The 24,730-nt window shown below is 49.1% G+C and overlaps 1 protein-coding gene across 6 annotated transcripts in view; it reads right to left on the bottom strand.

Moving 5' to 3' along the window:
- Nav1 (neuron navigator 1) overlaps nt 1–24,730 on the bottom strand; it is a 252,591-nt gene that overhangs the window by 158,683 nt on the left and 69,178 nt on the right. For all 6 annotated transcript variants that reach the window (XM_021729867.3, XM_040277226.2, XM_078022573.1 and 3 more), the window contains exons 2-3: nt 18,211–18,957; nt 13,688–13,791 (exon numbers count right to left, since the gene is read on the bottom strand). In XM_021729867.3, the coding sequence (XP_021585542.2) occupies nt 13,688–13,791; nt 18,211–18,926 (820 nt within the window). In that variant the 5' untranslated portion in view covers nt 18,927–18,957. The remainder of the gene's footprint in view (nt 1–13,687; nt 13,792–18,210; nt 18,958–24,730) is intronic.

Genomic DNA, 24,730 nt, shown 5'->3' with positions numbered 1-24,730 from the left:
AGCTCTGCTGCTGTGGCAACAGTCATTCGGCATCAGTCGATAACGCCAATATGATAAAGCCAATATGTGCAGAGCGTTTCCTCGAGTCATTCCTAAAAAGAGAGGGACCTGCCCTGTCACACTATCTCCAAGCCCAGCCCCAAGCCCTCCCACTTGGCCATTTTCCCCTTTCTCACAAAGAGCCATCAAAGATCAACGAAGGGGCTATGTGACCAGGGAAAGGCCGGGCTGGGCCGGCAGTGGGCGCTGGTGATGTCAGTAACCTGATTCAGGGGGTTGGATCCTGCCCAGTTTCTAAAGGGAGGTATGGAAATAGGAATCCTGAAAGTCTCCAATCCCCAGCTCCCCAAAGACAGGCTTATCACCCCACTCCTCTCTTTCTGAAGGCATTGGCAGATTCTGGGCTGGAAATAGGATGAGTGATTTGACCACATCTGTTGACCAATAACTTAATGCAATTTGAGGAATGAAGATGTAGGCTTATGGCCAAGGAGAGGCCTGCTGGGTGATTTTACATTCTCACACTCCTGTGATTGGAAACGGATGTAATCCAGGGAGTCTGTGGGGGGTCTGAGTCCAGTGCCTGTTAGAGAGGGGTTAGGGGGAGCTGGGGGAGGCAGTGAAAGAGAAAATAGGGTGGGAGGGAAGACTAGACTGCTCCCCACACTGTTAACCTTGCAAGGTGACTTGGGAGCAGAGGGGATCTGGGGGAGGGAGGAGTGGGCAAAGGAGTCCACACTTGGCTCCCTCCAGGAGTAAGGGCAGAGCAGGGCTGAGGGAAGGTGTCCTTGATTTCTGTCCCCACAGTCCAGATCTGGGGAGCGAGGACTAGGAATCCAGACACGGCTCTGAACCTAGCCCACCCACCCTGAGTCAAGGTGTCACCAGCCCCATAGAGCTTTCCCTGCTCAGACCCCATGATATGGTGTGTTCATCATGGTCCTAGCAGATACCAACATCTCAGCCCGTATAGAAAGCCTTCCAGGGCTGGGATTGTGGCTCAGTGGTAGAGCGCTTACCTAGCACATGCAGGGCCCTGGGTTTGATCCTCAGCACCACATAAAAATAAATAAACAAAATAAAGGTATTGTGCCCAACTACAACTAAAAAAATTATTTTTTAAAAAAAAGCCCTCCAGCCATTGGTCCCATTTCCTTCTGCCCTTTTCTCCACCATGCCATTTTCCCATGTCATTCTACCTTTCAGCAGGGACTTCTTAAGCACCCCAAATGTGTGCAAGGCCAGACTAGATAGAGGCTGCTGACACAGCTGATGTTTGAGCACAATCTCATCTGCACCCAGACAACCAGTTTCCCCTGCTCGTGCCTTGCTCAGGGCCCACTACAAGCGCCAGAGGATATGGCAAGTGATGAAGCAGACCAAATTCTTATCGTCATGGGACTTATATTCTCATGGGGAAAATAGACAATAAACCAGACAGAGATGTTAGATGAGTGCTAAGGAGAAAGAAGGGGACTATGAAATATCCAGCAGCAGTAGTTGACTTTTCCATACTGTGGCCAAAGAAGGTTTCACTGAGGGTGACATTTAGGTGAAGATCTGAAGGAAGTCCATCTACATGGACATCTGGGAGAGAAGAGACTTCCAGATTGAACAGCCCAAGCAATGGCCCCAAGGGGGGATATGCCTGGCATGTTTGAAGGTCAGCAGGGACCTCAGCAGGACTAGAGAGGAAAGAAGGGAGGGGTAAGGTCAGTGATGTGGGGTCCGTGTGTGGAGGGCCTTTTAGGTCACTACAAGGACTTGGCCTTTCACTTGGGAGGGAGCCACTGGCAGGTTTGGAACAGAGAGTGATATGACCTGGCTTCCCCCTTGGAAAGGTCACTTTGGTTCCTGTGTGGAGACAAATGGCTGGGTTCCTGGGCAGAAGCTGTTGCAACAATTCAGTTGAGCGATGCCGGTGGCTGTAGTGATCGTGAGAAATGGTCAGACTCTGGATATATTTTGCAGCCATTAGAATTTGCTGATAGGCCAAATGTGGGTGTGTGGGAAAGAGAGGAATCAAGAACATCCCCAAGGATTTTGGCCTGGACTCAAAGTTGCTGTCCATTGAGATACAGAAGGATTTAGGAGGAGCTGGTTTTGGAGAAAGGATTAGAGCTCTCTCTTCTCCCCAGGCCATACGTATGAGGACATACGTATGTCCTTTACGGATGCATTCCCCGAGTCTTCACGGGGTTCACTGCAGCGACTTTTAATAATTTCCTAACATCTGTAGCTATCGTTCATCATGCACTGACTCGTGTTTCCCAAGACCCAACTTTGGTTGACCTTGCTCTCGAAAGCCATCAAAGCCCTGTGCACATAGTGGGCTCTCAAAAATATTTTGTGAATGACGACTGATTAAATGAATGAATGCGTGACTCAGAACAGATGTGTAGGGGATTGTAAACAGCAGTGACCTCTCGATACCCTGTGGCGAGAGACGGTGCAGCTGGCGTGTGGAATGGAAGCCAGGCTTGTGGGATGCCGTCCCAGAGGCATCTTTTCTCCCTTTCCTGCAGCCCTGGGCTGGGGAAAGGCCACCCGACCCTCTCCTTGCCTCTTCAAAGCAAAGTCCTATTCTTCAGAGCAATGACCTTGGGACATTCAGGGATGAAACTCTCCTGCCCCCAAATTTCTGCTCTGCTCTGAGAAACAGGGGCTTGAGTGGGTGAGGTATCCTCCCAACCCAGTCTGCCTGGCTCATGTAGTCCCCGCTGAACTTGAACCTCAGCCTCCCATTTGCAGAAGAAAAGAGGACAGTGGACACAGTTGACCAACATGAATGCTCCAGCAGCTGCAGCTCCAGGAAACCCTTCTAGATTGGTCCACTTGCTTCCTCCCAGCCCGGTCGCTACCTTTGCTTTAATAGGGCATCAGCAGCTGAGATGGTTCTGTGGATCACCCTTCCTAGCCCTAGAAGTCTCCCTGTGTTCAGGGATTGGGGATTTTTATTCTGGGTCAGAAGATCAGATGTGTGAGCTCTGACAATAAATTTGTTGTCTGTCTGTCTGTCTGCTGGGGAAAACGAGGCTCAGCAAACAGAAGGCTGGGAGTGGAGCCAGGGTCATGGGCTCTGTCTGCCCTCTGGCTCGACAGTCCCAGAGGGAGCTTCTTGAAGGATAAAAATGCCAAGAAATACTAAGCTACACGGCACATCGCTCACAGCCGCAGGGACACATCTCCCTCTGACCAGCGGGGCAGGGGTGGGCCGGCCCACAGTGTGAAAGGAAGGGGCGGAAATGAGGCCCAGAGAAGAAAACACTGTCACTTCTGGTCATATAGGAGACAAGAGCAGAGCCTGAAGCCCAGCATCCCTGGCTCGAGGAATGGGACCTTCAGAGCCCTTCAGAGAGAAGTTGCCCCTGGCTGCGTAGCCCCACAGGGAGCAGGGACTGTAGATGAGGCTTATTCAGAGGGTCTGCTCCAGACCTAAGTGAGGACAGGAGCTGGAGCTCAAAGGACTGACCACTCCTTCACCCAGGGATCTCAGCTGGCCCCAGAGCTAAAAAGTCCAAGGCTGGAAAATGCAGGGCGAGGGACATGTGGTCTTGGACTGGGCTGCTGCTCCTCGCTCTGCTAAGTGTTCCTCAAGACCCAGGCTCTTAGGAGGCAGCCCCAGAGAGGCAGGACCAGGCACCAGGCCTCTCTTGCTCTTCTGAAGGGAGTGAACCGGGACCCCCCAGGATTGAGACCCTTCTTCTCCTTTTATAGCGAGAACTCCATGATCTCCTGGAGGAGGGTACATCTCTGAGACAATGACCTGGATTGCCTCCAAGAAAAGGAAAGTCCCCCGTTTTCTGATCTTGGCTTCCATCATGTCCAGTGCTAACCAACACGCAGGACTAATATCTTCACCCCTCCAACTTCACCCCCTTGGCAACAATGCCCTCTACTGCTGTCCTCCCTGCCCCTGGTCCAGGCCTAACCCTTCCTACTGTATACCTTTGCTTTGCCCTGCCCTTTTCCTGAATGAATACCTTTTATATGAATTCAAGTCCAAAGCATGCTTCAAGGCATGCCTCACGGTCCCCTCCTCCAGAAAGCCCTCTCTGCCTGCCCCATCCACACTGCCTTTCTTATTCACTGATTATAGTCAGGGAGGCATGTGGTCACATTCTGCCTTGTTATATCCTAGGGAGATATCCTCTCCTTCCAGCTAAATTGTAAGCCCCTGCAGGAGAGTTACTAAGGGTGCACAGATACTTGCTGGACTGAAGGCAGGATTCCTACAATCACCAAACCCCGACTCTTGCCAGGAACTCTCTTAGATACGTCATGTGCATTATTTCATAAAACTATATGAAGCAGGGGCCATCATTGTCTTCATTTTATAAATAAATACACTTTCCCAAGAACACACAGGAGGCTGCTAGTGGAATCAGAATTTGAATCCAGGTCTGTTGGGGTCCTACGTCTTTCCCTAAGGATGACTTTCACTATGCAGCTGTTTCCAGGGACTTGCTTGGTAATTGCATGTGATACCAAGAAGTATGGAGCTCCTGTAACAGGAAACTCTAGGGTCCTGGCAGAGAAAGGGGGACTGCATCCTGCAGGGTGAGTGGAGAGTAGGAAGGAGGGCCTGCCTCTCCTGTCTGACCCACTGAGGAGCTGCTATGGCCCAGAGCCTGCTACAGCAGAGTCTGCATGGGTCTAGGACTGACTACGCCAGGACTGGCCCACAGAACAGGGATTAACTGAAGAATTATCCTCTGGATATAGCTGGTATTCCATAGCACCATCAGTTCCTTCCTAGCACAGCCTCATAACCTCTGTCCTAGGGTCCTGGGTCACTTACAGTGGACAAGTCCTAGATTCCTTGTGATCTTCCCCCATCTTCAATCTTGGGAGCCCTGGATTCTCTTCTTGACTTCCTATGTGGCCTTAGGAGAATGCCTACCTTCAGTTGGTCATATAAGAAATAGGGTAGGAGCTGGCTATGGTGGCGCATACCTATAATCTTAATGACTCAGGAGGCTGAGGTAGGAGATCTCAATTTTGAGGCCAGCCTCAGCAATTTAGAAAAACCCTTTCTCAAAAAATTGAAAGGGCTGGGTGTGGTGGCACACACTTGTAATCCCAGAGGCTCAGGAGGCTGAGACAAAGCCAGTTCAAAGCCAGCCTCAGCAAAAGTGAGGTGTTAAGCAATTTAGTAAGACCCTGTCTCTAAATAAAATACAAAATAGGGCTGGGGATGTGGCTCAATGATGAGTGTTCCTGAGTTCAATCTCTAGCACCCACCCCCCTCCAAAAATTGAAAGGGCTGGTTATGTAGCTCAAAGATAGAGTGCCCTTGGGTTCAATCCCCAATACAAAAAAAAAAAAAAAATTAAAGAAAGAAATTAGATGAGGAAGGGAGGGTATAGAATCTCTATTCTTTCCAGCAGGGAAAAGCAGGAGGAAAATACCTAACCTAGAGCTCTCTCTCTCTCTCTCTCTCTCTCTCTCTCTCTCTCTCTCTCTCCCTCGTTCTGAAATTGGACTCATTTAAAATCACATCTCCCTGTTCTACTGCCCAATAAAAAGCCCAGGGTAGGAAGTCCAGATGTTTCCCACATGTGCTTATCCTGTATGCTACCATGGCAACTGTCCCATATACACAGCTGGGGTGGCCATTGCACATTGAGCCCCAGATGAGCTCTGCACACCCAGGTACATCACCCTTAGACCAAGACCAGCCCAGATTAGTTGCCTAGGCAACCACAGGCCTGGCAGAGGGAACTGCAGGCAGGCAGTGGAAAAGGAGAGTAAAGTGGGTACATGCGTGCGAGAGACGGTGCCCCTGTGTTGGATGGAAACACACATCCTGTTTATGTGAGCAGGCACCCTTTGGTGTTGTCAAACCTAGAGTCAAAGCGGACCCATCCATGCGGAGTTGGTTGTTTCAATGTCACTGAATTATAAGGCTAACTTTGACCTTAAAGATAATCTTACTCAGCATCTCCCTTAGGGCAGAACTGACCCATTTGTAACAAATCCTATTACCTCACAGAGGGCCAAGTAAACCCCCCAAATGGGAAGGAAATAAAAAACACAAGGCCCAGACCTTGGCTGCCTTGCCAACCCAGTGATGATATCCTGCCCCAGATTAGAACTTCTTAATCTGTGTCCACAGACTGCATTCAGGAGGTCGGTAGAACCAACCATCACTATCAGCCAAACGCTGTGAAGGTGGCCATTTGTCTCTGGACACATATTATAATATCCCTCAGGTTCTTAGAGAGGGTTTTTTCTTTTTCTTTTTTCTTTTTTTTAAATGAGGGATTGAACCCAGGGGCACTTAATCACTGAACCTCATCCCCAGCCCCTTTTTATATTTCAATTAAAGACAAGAGTCTTGCTGAGTTGCTGAGGGCTTCGCTAAGATGCCAATGCTGGCTTTGAACTTGTGATCCTTCTGCCTCAGCCTCCCGAGCTGCTGGGATTACAGGTGTATGCCACCGTGCCTGGCTTCGAGAGGTTCTTGACTCCAAAAAGTTAAAGACAACTGTGAGAGTAAGAGGAACTTTTTGCCAACTTCACTAGAAGCAGAAGGGACAGCTCTTTAGAGAAACCTGGCCTTCTTACTGCCCTGCAGAATGTGTTTCTCCACCAAAAAACTCTCATTTTGTGGAAGTACTCACGTGCCCCGTTGGTACCTCTGTGCTTTATTAGAGTTTTTGCTAGGTTTTTCAATGAGGCATTAAACTTCACAGAGGTATGCCATGGATTCATATTTCAATGAATTTTAATAGAATAATCACTGGCAATTACTTGGCATATAAAAATGGCTCTGCAAATGCTAAGAATACTCATTGGCATGGTGGGCGGGAGTATCAGTGCCATGAGGAGAACTTTGCCTGATTTCCTCACTGGGAGCTTGCCTCCTACCTCTGTGCAAAGGGATTCTTCAGCAGGAAGGATGTGATGAGCTCACGGGGTCAGATCCCACCCCTGGACTGGGCCAGTCTCAGTGTGGACTAGGCTGCTCTCTCCCTCCACTTCCACTGGGGCTGAGCTCTCTGATTCGGAAGTTCTTTTAGCTGTCTGACCTCAATCACTCATACCCCAGAACACTCTCATTTCCTTCTCCCATTCTCTGTGGAGGGGGAATGACTTCCCTGAGTGAAGAGACCCCTAGGCAGTTCTGTGCTCTCCCCTCCCCCAGGGCTTCTCCTGCTCTGGGGTAGATGATCCCAAGCTTGCAGACCCTTCCTGCAACCTGATCTTCAATGATTGGCTGCCTCTCAAGCCCTGAGAGTCCCACTACTGGGAGCCGTGCACAGGCAGGCAGGGTTTTTACTCTTAAGGACCTTAACGGAGGGACACTATGCCTGGCAGCAGCTCTCAGAACACCCTCTCTCTGGTTCTGTGTCTGCATCACCTCAATCTTCTTCTGCCTCCCCAGAGCTCCTTCCATGTAACCCTACTGGGCAGCCTGGGGGGTCTGTCAGCAGGGCCCCCGATCCTCTTACCACTAGGGCCAGCTCTGGAGGGAAGGCTGCAACTTTGGACAAGAGTGGCTTCAGAGCCAGCATCCTTGACACAGCTCCTGCAGGCTCTCCATCTGCCCAGGGCCTCCCAGAAAGATCCTATTTCAGAGGAGAAGGGCTGGCCAACCTTCACCCAGGCTTGGGGCAAAGGCCTGAGGAACCAAGTGTTCAGGCTGCCATTGAGGTGGGAGTCCTTGGGATGGCCACAGAAGGGGAGAGCCCCAGTGGTGGAAATCTGACAAATAATTCCCTGGTCGACCACCCCAGGGTAGTCTAGTTGGGGAGATTCCTATTAGCCAGGCCACTCTCTATAACCATCTTTACCCTCAGGGTCCTTCCATGGCCCACAGGCACATGAGGACTAAACACGGGGTTGGGATTTCCTAGGAAGGAGTAACTGAAGCTTCTTGGGTTGGAGAGCTTCATCTCTAAAAACTTGCCAGAAAGAAGTCAAATCCAGGACAGATGGGTACTGGGTACAGGGGACAATTCTGTAGGAGAACCATAGGGGGAAGTTCATCACCTTCTCCATCTGCACATCTTTCCCAGTACAGAGGACTCTGAGAGAAGGCAGCTGGCCCTAGATTGCCGTTACTTATAGTCTCCAGGAGTGTCATGAGGACAGAGCTCTGCTCTCATTCTCCAGGGTGGGAGGCATGTTCCAGGATTGAAGGCTTCTCCAGGGTCACTATAGGTCAAGTATAGCTGCACAGGCTGCATGGATCCAAACAGTATCATATATCCCACCAGGGCAGAGTCCTTTACCTATTTGGTCCCTGGATGTATCCCATGCTTCTAGAGTAGCACCTGGCACATAGTAAGTGCTTAATAAAAATCAGCAAATGAATATGAATCCCTCTGGAGTTGAGCAGTGCAGAGGCCCTGGTTTTCCAGTGCAGCAGAAAAACAGGGAAGTCAGGCCTTGCCAATCCCATGTATCCTACTTCAATCACTCAGAGTTGCATACACCATATAGAACCACTCTCACACCTTCCGGAATAGGATCAGTCGGGGGAGGACCAGGAGAGTCATGGGGAAGGGGGCTCCAGGCTGTCTGGCCTCCACTATTCTTGATGCTCCACTAAAATGGCTCCTATTGGATCCAATTTGCTGCCTGGAGATAAATCACATTCCCAGCCAAATGCTGTCATGAGAAGTCACTCCATCTTCTCCCTCTCCCTCCCTCCTCCACAGCAACACAATCCAGATCCCTCCCATTTCTATTTCAAACCCCTCCAACAGGGAACCTCAGATGACCTTGCTTCTCTGGTCTCCTTCTTCCCCCCTCTCAGAGCCAGGCTCTGTCATGCTGGTCATTCCACTCACTGCCTCTCCCGGCCTCCCTGGGGCAGCCCTGGATTTGTGGCTCTTCTCCTCCAGTGAGGTCATGCATAAATGGTGAAGGGCATGACTTCTGAAGACTGGCTGCCTGGGATCAAATCCTGGCTGGACCACCTTGGGCAAGTCACTTAACCCCTCTGTCAGTTTTCTCATCTGTAAAGTAATAATAGCACTTTCCTCAATCACAAATAATGCTGAACATGTATTAAACACTACTGTGCATCAGACTGTCTTCTAAGAAATTGACCTATATTAATGCATTTAATTTCCACAAAACCTTTACAGAAAGGTCCAATTATCAACTCCAATTACAACCAAGGAAACAGGCACAGAGAGATTAAGCAACTTTTCCAACACTGCACAGCTAGCTTGTGAGGCAGCTGCAGTGCAATTGGGAAATTAGGTTCCAGCCCTTAGATAGTTGTTAGAAGAATTAACGGTAGGACCAATGCCCGGGCTCACAGAAAACCACAATTAAGTGTCAGCTACTACTACCAGTATTATTATGACATCCCATCCAAATTCCTAGAAGCCTATTTGCTCTGTTTACCCAAAAAGGGTCTTCAGAGACCCCCACACTCACAGCCTCCTCTGCCCCACAGTGGCACTGAGCAGCTCAAGCCTTAAGATCTTGGCTAATGTCATTGTCCCTGAACTTGTTCTGTTTCCTAGTCAATTGTCTGCATGTCCTCTCTCCACGGATGGCTGGGACATCAGGCTTGTCTTGGCTAGGAAGTCCCCAGAGGGAAGGGAACTGCAGCAGTGTGAACTCAGCATGAAATGACACAGGTTGGGAGTGACAGAAATGCCAGTGACATCCTGGGGCTTACTCAGGTTGAGGGAGATGTCAGCAGGGACTGTGGCTCACTGACCCCATTTCCTTCCCAACCACTTGGCAGTGGTTTAGGGAGACTGAGTTGAGCTTGGACAGTGTGTAATTACCACAGTGAGTACTGGTGGCAGATGGGAAGGCAGGGGAGGAGAAGAGAACTTGACCTTCAGACAGGCTGGGCTCAGATCCTGGCATAACCCCGAGCTATCTGTCCTCAGACAATTTTCAGAGCCTCTCAGAGCCCGAGTTTCCTCATCTATAACAGAAATACCACCTTCAAAGGGTTGCATAAGGCATTTGTATAAAGCATCTAGCAGTTTGTCTTGTACATAGTCCTGAGCACACAGTAGGTGTTCAGTAAATGGTCATCATTATTACTATTTGGTGATTTCAGTGTTTGGGGAGTCAAAGGGGAGTGAGTGGTACTGGTTTCAATTCACCTGCTTTTAGCTCGACATCAATCTTGAGCAGGACACTTCTTCTGAGTATCATCTTTCCCCATAGAAAATGAGGCCAAATTTGAGTGATCTATAGAATTTGTAAGAGCTGTGACTTCCTGTGTCCTTGGATTCCAAGTCCTTTGTCGTTCTGCGATACTTAGATTTGACTTGAAACTCCCCCAAACACCTCCGAGCTGCAGCCTGCCTAGAAGCCACAACAAACTCTTCTCCCAGAACAAACTCTTCTCCCAGAGAGCCTGCTCTTGCCCTGGCCGAGGGCACACCAGATGTGCAAGTTTTCTTAGAATAAGCACTCTATCCGTGCTCCCAAATCCATAGAACATGAACAACTTAATTGTGGCTTAAAGATGAAGTCAGCTTAACAAGGGAAAAGAGAAGAAGAAGAGTAAAACAACCCCAGGCTGAGGCCCAACTCCGCTCTGCCCCTCCCATTCTATATATACCACCCCTTGTGCTAGAAGGGGCAAGCGGAGGCGCTGGCTTCTTCCTCGGTGACACATGTTATGACGAGAAAAGATCCCTTCATTATGTGTCCACTTAGCGCTCATTCAAACATGCCACAAAGTGGAAGTAATTAAGGAATCTGTGTAAACCCCAGGGCGACCTTTCCCAGTCCTCCTGCACACAGCCTCACACATGTGGGCACGTGGCAGCGCCAGCCCTGGCTTCCCTGGGCTGTCCAAATTAAGATCTGATGGTGGCCGGTGCACTGCCTGGCACTGGCCATGAGCAGATGGAACCATCAGGGCCAGGCGGCGGAGGGGAGGGTCAGAGCACATGTACAAACACCTGTGGGTTGGATTCTTCCACACCTGCCCCAGGGCAGAGGCAGAAGGAACAGCTGATTGCGGACAGCCCTTGGGACCTAGGAAGGCCAGTCCCAGCACCTCAGCTTGGAGGCAAGTCAGCCTGGGAGATCCCGTTCCTGCTGTAGAAAGACTGTAAGCCTTATTTGGACTCCTGGCACAATAAGAAAGTGGTACAAGGTGGAGAAAGCTCTTTGGCCTTCCCCTGATCCCCTCAGAGACTCTCCCCCATGCAGTGAGCCTAGAGGCCAGAGAGGACCATATTGGAAAGAGAGCAGAGAAAGACTGGTTGCTCCTTCTCAGCTGCCCAGCAAAAACAGGCTGACAGAGGACATGAGCATCACTGACCACTTATACATGCACCAGCACGGATAAGCTCATGGACAGGGAGTGGAATATTTGAGCTTCAAGAAAAGCCCTCTGCTTCCTGTCGTCTGTAGATTGGTATGGAAATGACAGGATCAATAACTGAAATAACTGCGAGGTGTTCTTTAAGTGATAAAATTATGTAATATAATACTCTCCAAGGCACCCAGTTCTCCTTCCAGAAGAAGAAGAGAAAAATCCTAGAACCTCTTCGTGCTTCAGGGCCCAGTGAGGGTGGTAGGACTGATTGGCTGCCTGGTCAACCTGTAAGGGCCACTGGGTGGGCCACTGGGTGGGAAGCCAAGGAATTCTCCAGGTGAGTTTAACTGGAGTGAATCCCTGTACTGTGAACTCCTTAAAGGCAGGTCAAAGTCTTTTTCACCTTTTACTTCAGTGTCAAACACAGGTTTTGGTACAAGACAATCACTGATGGTTTGCTGATTAAATAAAAGAATGCATGAATGAATGGGTCATGTCATGTCGTATCATGTGATGTCCTGAGTGAGTTTGGGAGTGGGAGAGCAAGCCATAAAATAGAGCCCTTCAGTTGTCCCTTCTCTTCCCCACATCTTTGTTTTCTTCAAGTTCAGAGGAGTGGGGGCTCCCCCACAAAGAAGGCAAATCCTACATCGCTCTCCCCATCCAGCCCATCAAAGAGCTCAGTGTGTCCTTAGTAAAGATGGATCACCATGACAACCAGCAAGCACCAGAGCAGAGACAGCGCTGTGAACCTTGCTCCCCTTCCCTAGGAGCCTTGGAGGAAGCGGGTGCTCCTCACTGTTCTGTGTGAAGTTCACCTCCAACATGCCCCTGGCTCAATGCCCCGCAGAGCACCCAACCTGTGATCTATCAGCCACTTTCAGGGCTAGCTGGCGAGGGTGGTCTTCCAGCTGAGAAGCCTGGGGGATTCCTAGTGCCAGTCTGCCACAGATGTTTAAAAGCAAAAGTCCTCTCATCAGCTCATGGGATAATAATTAGGAACAAGTGCCTGGTTAGGAGAATGGAGATCATTAGACTAACAATGTGGCACACACACACACATGGAAGCCATTACACTAACAAAACTGCAAATGTAAAAATAGAGCTCCACATAGTTTCCTGGTTACCACATTCTAATTCTGATGGTTTGTTAGTGCCAGTGAAATTTGGTTTCCTTTTGTCCCCTGCCATGCCCTGATCCCCCTGCGTGTGTGCTTATTGTGTCAGGAGATGGATCATCCTTTAACTACCCAGGCCCCACCCCAGGGCCTTCCTTCACGGGACTTGCCAGGGAGCAGTGAATGTGGCTGCTGTTTCCAGGGTCCAAGTGGCTCCAATATCACTGCTGTCATCCTCTCCAAAGATGGCTCACAGGCTAAGGAGACACCTGACCACCTGCCTAGCAGGGCCCAGAGATAACAAGGATGGCAATGCCATTGCTGTCAAATGACGCCAGGGTAAGCTGAGTTCTAAGCCTTAGCTTTGCCCCCTTGAAAAGGGTACTGCAGTGAAACTGTAAAACAAACCCTCTGGACAATCTTAGATCTTCCAAAGTCAAGTTTATTACTTTTCTGGAATAAGTTTTCCTTTGTCTGAGAAACTAAAGGGCAGAGCTGTTCCCCACAGTGAGCAGTCTTAAGTGCCCCTTGTGTGCATCATTGCCAGATTCTAGATATATATATTTTTTAATGCTGCAAGAAAATCAACAAATTACCCCTAAACACTGCTGAAAGTGTAGAATCTGACCTGCTCAGGACGCAAGCTATAGGTACACAAAGAGCTCACTCATCTCTTGTCATTAATTCACTCATTCATTCAGAGACTCTGAGGACCTGAGGATGCACCTAGACCAAGAGAGGTCTCTGTCCTTAAGGAATGTCACAGTATTTGAGTTTCAAAGGTCTTGTCAATCTCAGGTTCTGGAGGTTGTTATAAATAATGTGCACCAGGTGAGATGTTGTAAGTACAGGATGACACTGGGAAGGGGACAGGTGGGAGACAATGGTCCCGAGAGGAAGAGGGTATCAGACAGCTAGCCAAGTGGCTCTGGACTCCCTCCCTGGCTCCCGCACTTCCACTTTTAAGCTTGGCTTCACCCAGAACTTGGATCCCACTCTCCCAGCTTGATACTGTTTTGTTATGACCTCAAACCAGGCACACACAGTGACCGCCACAACCCGAGCATCCCACAGCACCCCTATGCCACTCCTCTATCCTGACCCTGACGTTCTCCTGGATTGGACGGACCAAGCCTGAGTTGAGTCATGTGTGGTAAAAACTCCAAGTGCATGCGGTTCACAAGCTGTTGTTGCATTGTTAAGTGACGGACTCATTTGGCCCAGGTCACTTCTTCCATGTGGGCAATGAGGAGAGTTCTAGACCAGTGGCCCCCAGCCCAGGAGGAAGTCTTTTCCAAAGAGCACTTACCCATACAGGAGAAGCTGTCCTCAGTCCTGCTGGGGGGACTGGAGTAGCCATCGAGGGCCCAGCTGCTTTGGGGGAGGGGACCTGGCTCCTGGTCTGTCTGTAACCTGCAGGACCAAGAAGCATAGTTCATGCATGGCCTCAAAACCCCTCTATGGACAAAGAAATCTTCCTTTGAGCTTGGTTCTTTCCCTTTGCTAGTGCTTTGAACCCTTCTGGGCCAGCTGGGCCTCTCTGAAGGGTATGTGCACAGGCACAGCCTCTAGCAGGTGACAGGCATTTGTGCAAAGCTGGGCCAGCAGGAATCAGACACTGAGATGTCCAATGCTTGTAGCCTTTTAGTGTTCTACCCAGTCCCAGGAACGTGGTTCACCACAGGGCAAAAGAGTTCCCGGCAACTCCAGGCCTTGTTCCTTTCTTTTGCCATGGTCTTTGCCCTCAGTATGTGCACGCATACAGCTGTGTGCATGCTCAGGGGGTACACCAGTCTCTGTGGGCTCGCTCACCACCCAGGCACGGGGAGGTCAGGAAAGAAGGAGGAGTAGGCTCAACGTGGGTCACAGTGACTCCTGGGAGGCCAAGTCCATGCTGGGCCAGTTGTGGCAACAGGAAGGAAGGGTGAGGTCTCTGGGCATCAGCTCCCAAGCACACAGAAACCTCTGAGCACAACCCCAACCGTACAATCGCTCCCAGGAACAAAGGCTGTGGGAGCTTTCATTACAGGCAATTACTCTGGGCTCTTGGAGCTGGCCCGCCCACCATCCTCCCGCTGTCGCCAGCTAAATGGACCCTTTGGCAGCTTGGCAGGAGGGGGAGGGGAGGACTACAGGCAGGAGGAGAAACTGACAGGCTGGGCCAGGGGACCCTGGGAGTCTCTGATGCTGCTGAGATTTGTCTTTCTTCAGGTTTTACTTATTTCAACACTGAGATGACTGGGACTCTGGGGCCAGCTCTGTCATGGATTCAACTGTGCAACCTGGAAGGAATCTTTTCTCTCTGGATCTGGCTTCCATCACAAGGTGAAGGGATGACCTTCAAGGCCCAGACCAGTAGGACAATCTGGAGTTGCTTGAAGTGTCTGTGGCTACTACTTGGCTTTCTCCAAGCCTTTCAAGGCAGCGTGATGCTCTCCTGTGTCTGCAGGCCCCTTGGATGGGTGCTGGGGATCAGGTGGGATGGGGTGAACTCAGAGAAAGCAGGATACCTCATCCTGGCTTTTGAGAGTGCTTGGCATGATGAGAACATCAGTTTGCCCAGGTACACAAATTACCAAGGGGATAAAGAAAAACTGGAGTTGATTGATTTATTGGAAGAAATTACTGTGGACTTATGAACTTGGGTTTTTGAACTAAGAAACGCATCATATTGGTGAGAAAGTAATATAGAACATTCTACCAGGGGAAGGGAATTCTCTATCACGTATCAAAGTGATCTGTCAGGGAAAGAAAATCTTTGGTAAGTGGAAGAATGTAACGACCGTGGAGAAGCTGCCATAGCCTTTTTTCCAGAAGTTTGAAGGGAAGGGAAGTGAGAGATGTGACAGAATCAGGTGAGACCAGAGGGTGGCCTCAGGGGCATTCCCCTTCCTCCTGTCCAGGGAGGGGGGTGTTGAGAGGAGGTGGTGCACACAGAGATCAGCTTCACTGAGAAGATCATGCCCAGATCTTCAAAAAGAGCTTGTTGGGAGGATGGGGCAGAGATTTGACCTCTGGAGAAGCAGGTCAGACTCAACCGGGCTAAAGATGGGGAAGGGAGCCCAGGAATCTCTGCTTCTGTATTCACCTGGGGCTTTGAAAAAGGCCAAAGAGCTGGGGACAGGGGCAAATTTCCACGAAAACAGGCTGTCTGTGGATGCTCGGGAGCAGATGGCACTCCCTTGGCTACGAAGCTTGGAGGGGTGGCCCAGCCAGGTTCCCAGCAGAGCTGCCTGTGGCAGAGGCTCTCAGTCCTGCAGGGTGTGCTGGGCCCCAGCCCATCTTTCCTTCACTGTCTCAGGTACCTCTGATCCTAATCTCACTCTTGCCTGAGCCATGACCCTCTAACCCGAACCCATGGCGTGAAATGGGAATAGTCTGGGGCAGGAGAGTGGCAAAGAAAACCCCTCTTGGGAAGATGTGATGTATTTCCATTTCTGTTTAAAATGCAAACATACAATGAATGTTTGCGGAATGAAGGCAACACGGTTCTGTTTAAGTTACACTGAAATGTTCAGAGGGAAATATTCTGACCTCTTCAGAAAATGCCAGATTCTAAATATACCATGGGACTTGTCGAGTGGATAATGTAAAAATCTGAAACAATTTAATACCTCGACACTTTTTCCCAGAGAATGAATTCAAAATGAAGGGAATCAGGAGAGGAAAGTCAAAATATCATCAGAGAAATATTAAACTGAGAAAAATGCCCGTCAAAGGAAGGTCAGGGCTAGGGGCGCTTGCCTAACATGCCTGGGACCCTGGGAGGAGGAGGAGGAGGAGAAAGAAGAAGGAGAAGGAGAAGAAGAAGGTCTGTCCTGCATTTCTTGAGTTTCTTGAATTTTCGCTTCAGCTTCAGAATCTGAATCAAAAAAGTCACAAGGGACAGAAGTAAGTTGTTCCTTAAAGAAAGGGACATTTTTGCACTTCATGGACAGTACAGTCAGGCCGAAGGGATGATTTGAGAGCCAGGGATTGCCGGAGAAGAACTCCCTTTGGCCACAGAATCAGATGGAATCCCTGCAGGGAGTTCACGCCTTACAGTCAAATTGTACTCCCCTCCCGTTGCTGGAAAGTTCTTTCTATGGAGCCTCAAATCTGTTTCGAACGAATGTCTCCCCACCATGACGCTGAGTCAGTCCTTTGGAGCTGCACCAAGTAAATCTAATTTATCTTGCGACATGACAGCTCTCAAATATTTGAGAACAGTTCTCGAGCCCTCCTAAGCCTTCCCTTTCCAAAACAAACTTCTTCAGTTCTTCTAATCACCCTCATAACACCTTTTTTGGATCCTTCACTAACCTGCCAGTCTTTCTCTAAATGTGTTTTTCGTGCGTCAACGTCTTTGTAAAATGTGGTGTTCGTAACTGAACGTAGCACTCTAAAAGAGGCCTGAGCCCATGCAGAACAGATTGGGACTATTCACTTCCTTGTCCAGGACCCCAAGTCACCTTTACTGGAAGGTACGAAAAACTGAACTTGACTTTTCAGAGATCAAGGCATGCGAGTTGGCTTCCACTGAAGGCTGATGTGCCTAGTAGTTCTCTGCCCCCACTCCCAACCATGCTGATGCCTCAGAGGCTCCAGTATCTAGGGAACGATGTACAAGCTTTTCTATACCCAAAATATAAATGAGAGCACTCCTTACATTAGCATAGGAAGAAAAAAAAAACATAGGAAGCAAGTTTAGTCATGAAGGTACTTAGTTTGCATTTGGGCATTTCTAAACTGTATAATAAAGAGTAATTAAAATTTAGTTTATTTAATGTAGTTATTTTAGTAAAGAGTTATTTTTTTATTTTAAAATCATAGTTGGGGGCTAGGGATGTAGCTCAGTGGTGGAGTTCTTGCCTGGTATGCACAAAGCCTTGTGACACCCTAGTGACACCAAAATCAATAAGCAAAAAGATAAACTGGGTACAGTGACACATGCCTGTAACTCTAGCAATTGGGAGGCTGAGTCAGAGGATGGCAAGTTTGAGGCCAGCCTCAGCAACTTAGCTGGACCCTGTATCAAAATGAAGAGAGGCGGAGGGGGGCAGGGAACGAACTGGGGATGTAGCTCAGTTGTAAAGCATCAGTATCAAAAAAATAAATAAAAATCACAGTTGACTGTTTTTCTGTACACTTAACTCATGAAGAAGGTTAGAGATACTGACTTACTGACCACATTGTTATAAATACTGGTCAGCCACCGCCACTACCAGTGGTGACAACACTTAGTTTTTATCTATTTGAGAACATTATTGACTGCGATACGCCATGCGCATACAGATGTACACAGGACAATGTAATCAGTGGAGCCAAGAAGCAAGTGAGAGAGGAAGAGAGACCTATAAACAGACAGAAGATATTATGAGATCAACGCAGAGTTTTACTCACCCTGAACTGGAAGCTCAGTGCCCAAGACAATGTGACTTGTCTTATGTGTAGTGGGCAAGTGTCCTCTATGAGTCAGGCCAGGCTAACCCACCTACCACCCACCTGAGTATGGGTCTAGCTGCCCAGGTATCCACAATACCCTGATATATTGTTTCATTTCCCAGACAGCAGGAGAAGGGAACATTTTAGGGATATCCTTCTTATCAGTCTCTGTTGTAGAGTCCTCAGAGTTCAGAGAGACCAGAGCTTGGATTAGGGTCCCCTTTTGTGTCCTCCATTCATCTCAGCTTGCCAAACCCCCAGGTTTTTAGGCCTCCACCTGCCTATACACTGGGGCCCTCTGGTCTCCACCAATCACTGGTCATCAAAGCCCCTCTCCTCTTTGGCCTTGTTCCTGGGTCCCTGCACCTTTCTTCCCTCCTTCCTTCCCTGCCTCTTCCCCCAGCTCACCTGTACTGGAAGGGGGCCACGGTGGCTGTGACCGGCTGGCTCTGCTGATGGACGGAGGAGAAGCTAATGGCTGGGGTCGGGGAGGGGCGCTTGCTCTGCATGGGACTGCAGACTGGAGAGGAAGCCCCTGAAGATGCTCTGTCGTCGGGCTCCAAAGACCTGAGGATCCCAGAAGTTTTGTAGTTTATGTCTCTTTGATCTTTTTCTGGGCAGCTAGGAGGCTTTCGACCTTCAGAAGTCCCTGGTATGTGGGTTTCTCCATGACAGCTTGTCCGGGACGGGCTCCTGCCCCGGGTCTGGCGGGTTGGAATCCCTTCCTGGGCCTTCTTCTTCCCATGAGTGCCTTGAGCCTCTCTGACTCTTCTGGACCCTGCCTGGCTGGAGAGGGCTGCTTTGGGGGTTACCCTGGGACTGCTCCAGGGAGAGCTGGGGAGGCTTTCTCCATCCTCTGCTGATTCCTTCGCTGCCCCAGCAGCCCTGGGGGTGCCTCTGCCCCGGGAGACCTTGGGGGAGGAGTTTCTGGAAGGACCTGCAGCCTTGCCCAGTCTTGCAGAGGCTGCTCTTTGGGGGCTCAGGGCCAGGCCAGCCTGGCGGGGCCGCAGCTGGGGAGAGGCACCGGGTGTATGGATCCTGGTCTGGGAAGACGCTCGAGGCACAGGAATGGAGGAGGCATAGTGCGGGCGGCTGGCAGAATTCACGTTGGCCATCCCATTCATGGTCAGCGAAGCTTCAGGGTGGACTACTGTCCTGCGGGGAGAGGGGAGAGAAGATCATTAGGTCCTGGCCCAAGCACCACCTACCCCCAGGGACAGAAGCTTGAGCATGGAGACTGCTGGATTCATATCCTGACCAGGCCACATCCCTGAACCTCTCTGCTCCAAAGGAAGAGTTGTTGCAAAGCACTCATGCAAACTCACATGTGAAAGTGCTTTGCGAACTGCTATGCACTCTACAAATGGGCTTTGTTTAACTTTCCTTGACTTCCTCCCAAGGACTGGGGACAGAATATCTTTCCCACAGCCCCCTCCCTCTCAGATCTTTCATGGTACCCTGAATCTAGAAAGCCCTGCCCACAGTAAACAAACTCCCTCATGCCCTCAGCCATTTCTTGGTCTGTTCCTTCTACTCACACCTAGCTGGTCCCTGGCTCTCCCCTGCAACGTCTCTCCAGTGGAGCGCGGTCTTCTTCCACAGGACACTGGGCTCAGAGCTAGAACAGCCAGTCTCACGGTTCCCCATCATAAACCTGTAACTGGTAAATCTCTCCTTGAGGCTCCTGCCACCTGGCTCCTACCATTCTCTGGTCCTCCTCATTGAGGCCTTCTCTCCTGGCTCCACCCTGCTGTCCCCTGTCCCACAGTCAGTCCCACAGGATTTGGGCACCCTGTTCACAGTCTTCAACTCTACCCATTCCCTGTTGAACTCCTGCCCTGGCAAAATACTTCTGCTGCCTCCTGTCCCCTTGGTCTAGTCTCAGAGACTGTCTCACTTTTGTTTTGTGAAAGTTCCCTCTAAATACCTTCTACCAATAGCACTAGATCCCTTCTCTTCCAAACCTTGATCCATTAATTATTCTGTCTCTCTCCCAGATCTCAACCCCTTCCCCTCTGCTAATTTCCCCCATCCTGTCATATTAATTAATGAATGACTCACACTCATTTAAAAGGTTTTTGCAGCAGTTCACAAAGACACATGCAATCGTTTCCAGACAGATTGAAGAGTCAAATGTAAAAAATGAAGCTATAAAAGAGTTTTCAGAACACATGCGTGAATATTTCCATAGTTTTGTTATGGACAAGCCCTTTCTAAGCACCAGATCAAAGACAGAAACCATAAAGGAAAATACTGATAGATTTTTGAGTACATAAAAATGAAAACTTCTGTATGGACAAAAAAAAAAGAAACCCCTTTAAAGAGGTTTAAAGTATTAGAAAACCATAAAAATATTTGAAACAGGTACGAAGAACCAGGAGTTCAGACCTTTACAGATGGGGAATATTACTAAATCAATTTTAAGAAGCAAACACTCTAATGAATATAGCAAAGGACACCCAGAAACTCATGAACTAGTAAACATAATTGGCCAGAACAATACAAGGACAAAGGGTTCCATTAGAAATTTAAGAAATGGAAATTAAATAGGTTATTATTTGTTGCTATCAGATTTACTGTCTTACAGAAAGGAAAGTATAATATTGAGTGTTGATAAGAGTCTGGGCCCTCACACACTGCTGTGGGATCAATGCCAGATCTAGAAATTTATCCTAGGAAAATGATTAAAGATGTGGGCAAAGATTTACATGCAATGAAAATATTCAATTTGCCTCTTGCAGGGTAAACTCTTTATTAAGTGAAGATGGAGAGGAAGGACATCTAGACATTAAAGAGACCACCAAAGCACAGCCGTCCACCTCAGCCCAGTGGGACTCTCTCTCTCATATTGTGGATGAAGCTGTCACCAACAGCATGGGATTGTTTATGGCTGTTGCTGACCTTTCCCTTACCTTTGACCCTGCGCACTGGGACCAGCTACAGGCTAAACCGTAAGCAGTCAATGCAGAGTCTTGAACATTGATGGATTTATAGAACCACAGGGAGAGTCGGAGCTTCTAGGATGGCTCTATACAAAGGTGAAATAATCTCCACAAGAAAGAAGTACTGTGACCTCCCTCCTCCGTTCCTCCAATTTGTACTTTAATGATTTGATGCCATTACTGGATGACGTAAAGCAACCCTCGTCTCCTCCAGCAGAGGAGGGTGGCAAAGGCATGGGTGTTCAGGAACCACGAGCAGCTCACTTCTGTCTCTCCAGTGGCTGCCCATTGCCTAGACCTGGAGGACTATGTCCAGGGCTTGCCTGACTTCTACTTCCTCCCCATCTATCCATGCTGCTCCCCGACCACCCACCAGACTGAAGGGATGCTTTGAGTCACCCTCTGCCTTCCCAGTCTCCCATGTAGGCATCCTGCCTTGTTCTCAGCCCCAGCATAACCAAGAATGGCCCAATGATGGGGACCGAGAAGTACTTTCATAAAGAGATCTCAGAGGAGGTCAAGCAGTTACCACCTGAAGCTGTGAGAATTTGGAAAATTATTTAACCTCTTTGTGCCTGTTATGTAAAATGAGGGCAAGATGGTATCTAGAAACTGCAGACAGGCAGAGACCGGAAGTCTTTAAGATAAGAAGAAAACACCATGCTTTAGCTTATGGACCTGTAGTCTGAATTCTTCCCCAGTAGAGGTGACAGTGGATTTACTTTGTCTTCCTCCTTCTATGACCCCTTAGCAGTCAGCTTTGTACATCTGTGAAGATGCTGAGCAGGACCAGAAACATACATGCAGACGTATTCAGATGTTCATGTGAGTCGGAGCTGACCTTGGCTTTCAGCAGAGCTGGGCTATGCACTGCCCAGCAAAGACAATCATATGAATTCCTAAAAGAAGGGTCTTAGGACACTGACCTGTCGCATCATCTCTGAGATGTTAGCATTCCCAGATTCGGTCCCCTCTCCAATAAGGTGCCATGTGGCCCACTTCTTATAATTTTTTTTTTTTGATACTGGAGCTATATCACCAGTCCTTTATTTTTAATTTTCACATAGGTCTCACTAAATTACCAAGGCTGGCCTTGAACTTGGGATCCTTCTGCCTCAATCTCCTGAGTTGCTGGGATTACAGGGGTGTACCATCAGTGTGCCATCATGCCTGACCCACTTCTGCTTCTGCCTTCAGCCCCAAGCCCCACCAAGTCCCAGCATGGGTTCCAAATCCAATTAAACACTCCTTCTGGAAGAACAGCATCTTGGCTCTGCCTGAGACTCTTTTGGGAGCTACTCCCCAACTTGGCTTTTATTGCCAGGGAACCAAACTCCCAGGAGCCCGACTCACCTACCTTGTCCTCCATGCATCCCCAGCTCCACGATCTGCAGGGACAAGCCTGGACTCCCGTGGCTCAGACCTCCCCAGGCTCTCTGCCTAGGACTGACTAGATTTTCAGCTAAGAGAGCCAAAAGGCCGAAGGCTGCGCCTACCTCATTCGCTAATGGATCACACACCATCGCTGCTCTTACTGGATCATCATTTTTTCAAAAGCTCAATGGGGGAGGATTGTAAAACATTTCTGTGGTAGGTCCCAGGAGCCCCAACCTCCCTTTCCACTGCAATTGGGGCCCTGCTCTCTCATCTTCCCTGGATAACAGGCCCTAGGGGGCTGGGGCTAGGATGTATATAGAAAGTGAAAACCACTGTCCCAGGTAAAGCCTGGGAGAATCAGATCTGGTTTGGGATGGTAGAGGGCTCCCCAAATGGGATGAGTCCTTCTGGCATGGTGGTAAAGGGGTCACAATGACTGTTCCAGGTATATTTTCAGAGTGGGAACACAAAGGTACTCAGCGTCTTTAAGGGCATCTCTGAGGACACTGAGCCCTAGGCCCGGGGAACAGGCTCCTTTGTTGAGACATTATTTTTAGTTTTTTATAACAACCTGAGATGGTGAGTTTTATTATCTCTGTTTCACAGGTAAGGAACATGACGCTGAGATTTTTGTGAGTTGCCCAAGGATGCACAAGGATGGAAAGTGGGAGAGCTGTGTGATTTGAATGCAGATAGGCAGGATGCCCAGGTTCTTGGATGGATCCTCTGGGCACACAAAAATGTGTCCAAGCTGGGCACAGTGGTGCAAGCCTGTGATGCCAGCAGCTTGGGAGGCGGAGATAAGATTGCAAGTTCAAAGCCAACCTCAGGGTTGGGGTTGTGGCTCAGTAGTAGAGCACTTGCCTAGCATGTGTGAGGCACTGGGTTTGATTCTCAGTACCACATATAAATAAATAAAGTTCCATTGACAACTATATATAATAAAGCCAGCCTCAGCAACTTAGAAAGGCCCTAAGCAACTCAGCAAGATCTTATCTCCGTATAAAATATTAAAGAAAGGGCTGTGGCTCAGTGGTTAGGTACCCCTGGGTTCAGTCCCCAGTACCAAAAAATGTGTCCCCCCCAAAAAAGTATCTGGCTCTCTCTTTGCTTGGATGGCTGGTCTGGGCCTTCCAGAGATGGAGTTTCAAGTGAGGGGTAGGGAGGCTGAATCTTGTTTACAGAGCAGAAAATCCAATGTAGGTAGCACCAAAGGAGGCCTTTTTCTTTTCTTTCTTCCCCAACACCTCAGATCTTGCCCATTTTTCCTGCCCTTCTCATAGTGTTTGCCTTGGGTAGTGCTGGGGGTACGGGTGGTACAGGGAGGGGCGTTGTCCCTTGTGAGATTGTAAGTAACATGGAGGGAAGGAAATGATGGGCCTAATCCAGCCTGGCACAGGTTTAATATCGCCTGGTTGGTGGCAGGTGGCCTGGGCTAGGGACTTAGGAGGAAGGTTCTGGGGTTACAGGTCTCTGACAGTGGAGGGTGGAGAAAATGGGGAAGGAAGGGAAGAGAATGCATGGGGAGGGTGGGCTCTGAGACCTGTAAACAATGGTGGCCCCAGAGATCAAGGGTGAAGCCTCTGCCCAGGTGATTTCTCCTGGGCTGCAGACAGATGCCTGCAGATGGCTGTGGCATCCAATCTGTGTTATTCATGGACCAAATGATTTGGGAGACAACAGGCTTGCTCTGGGACTTAGTTTCTTTCTGACTCCATCCCTACTCCCCAATGTCTCAAGTCCTAAGCAGGATGAACAAGGTAATGTTGGCTTCCTGAGATGAGCATGGTTAGCTGTAATGGCCCCCAAGTCCTGGACTGGCTTCTGTTCAAATCAAAGAGCTTGGATATCAACACCCAATATCCTTTATGACACCTTTGCAATGTCTAAAGGAGGGTCAAGGGCAGGTTAGGGTTGAATCTGGAAGGGGAAGCAAGGTAATATTTAATGTGTGTGTGTGTGGGGGGTGTATGTACTTGGGAGATTCTATCAGATCCCCTACCCCCAAATATGTTCTCCTCCTAAGCACTGAAATTTCACTTATCCTCAGTGAATAACACGAGGGTCTCAGGAATTCCTTAATTCCCTCATCGTGAGGATCCTTGTCCTCAGCAAATTACACTAAAGTGTTAGTACTTCACATGACAAAGAGCTTCCCATTTATTAAAGGATTTGTGGCAGGATCCCTTTGTTCAACAACTACACACCCTGGTTGGGCACTTTCCATATGCCAGGTGCTTTTCCAGGTGCCCTGGCAATCACAATGGCTGAGGCCCAACTTCTGCTCTCAAGGATCCAGAAATCTGGTGGGGAAGAAACACATGCACAGCAAGCAGCATGTGCAGTGTGCATCAGGAGAGGAAAACAGCCAGGCACCTCGGCGAATTCCTAGAATCCCAGCTACCTAGGAGGTTGAGGTGGGAGGATCACAAGTTCAAGGCTAGCCTTACAACTTAGCAAGACCCTGTCTCATTTGATGATAGGATTCCCCCATGCCCCTGGGTCTATCCATTAGTTCCAAAATACAGAATCTGCTCCTCAAGGAGACTGTGTGGTATAATGGTTAGAGAGTAAAACTCTGGAGCTAGAGTTCCTGGGTTCAAAACTTG

Source organism: Ictidomys tridecemlineatus, chromosome 10 (genome assembly GCF_052094955.1).
Source record: "Ictidomys tridecemlineatus isolate mIctTri1 chromosome 10, mIctTri1.hap1, whole genome shotgun sequence".
Taxonomy (NCBI): Eukaryota; Metazoa; Chordata; class Mammalia; order Rodentia; family Sciuridae; genus Ictidomys; species Ictidomys tridecemlineatus.
This window is presented reverse-complemented; position numbering and strand designations above follow the sequence as displayed.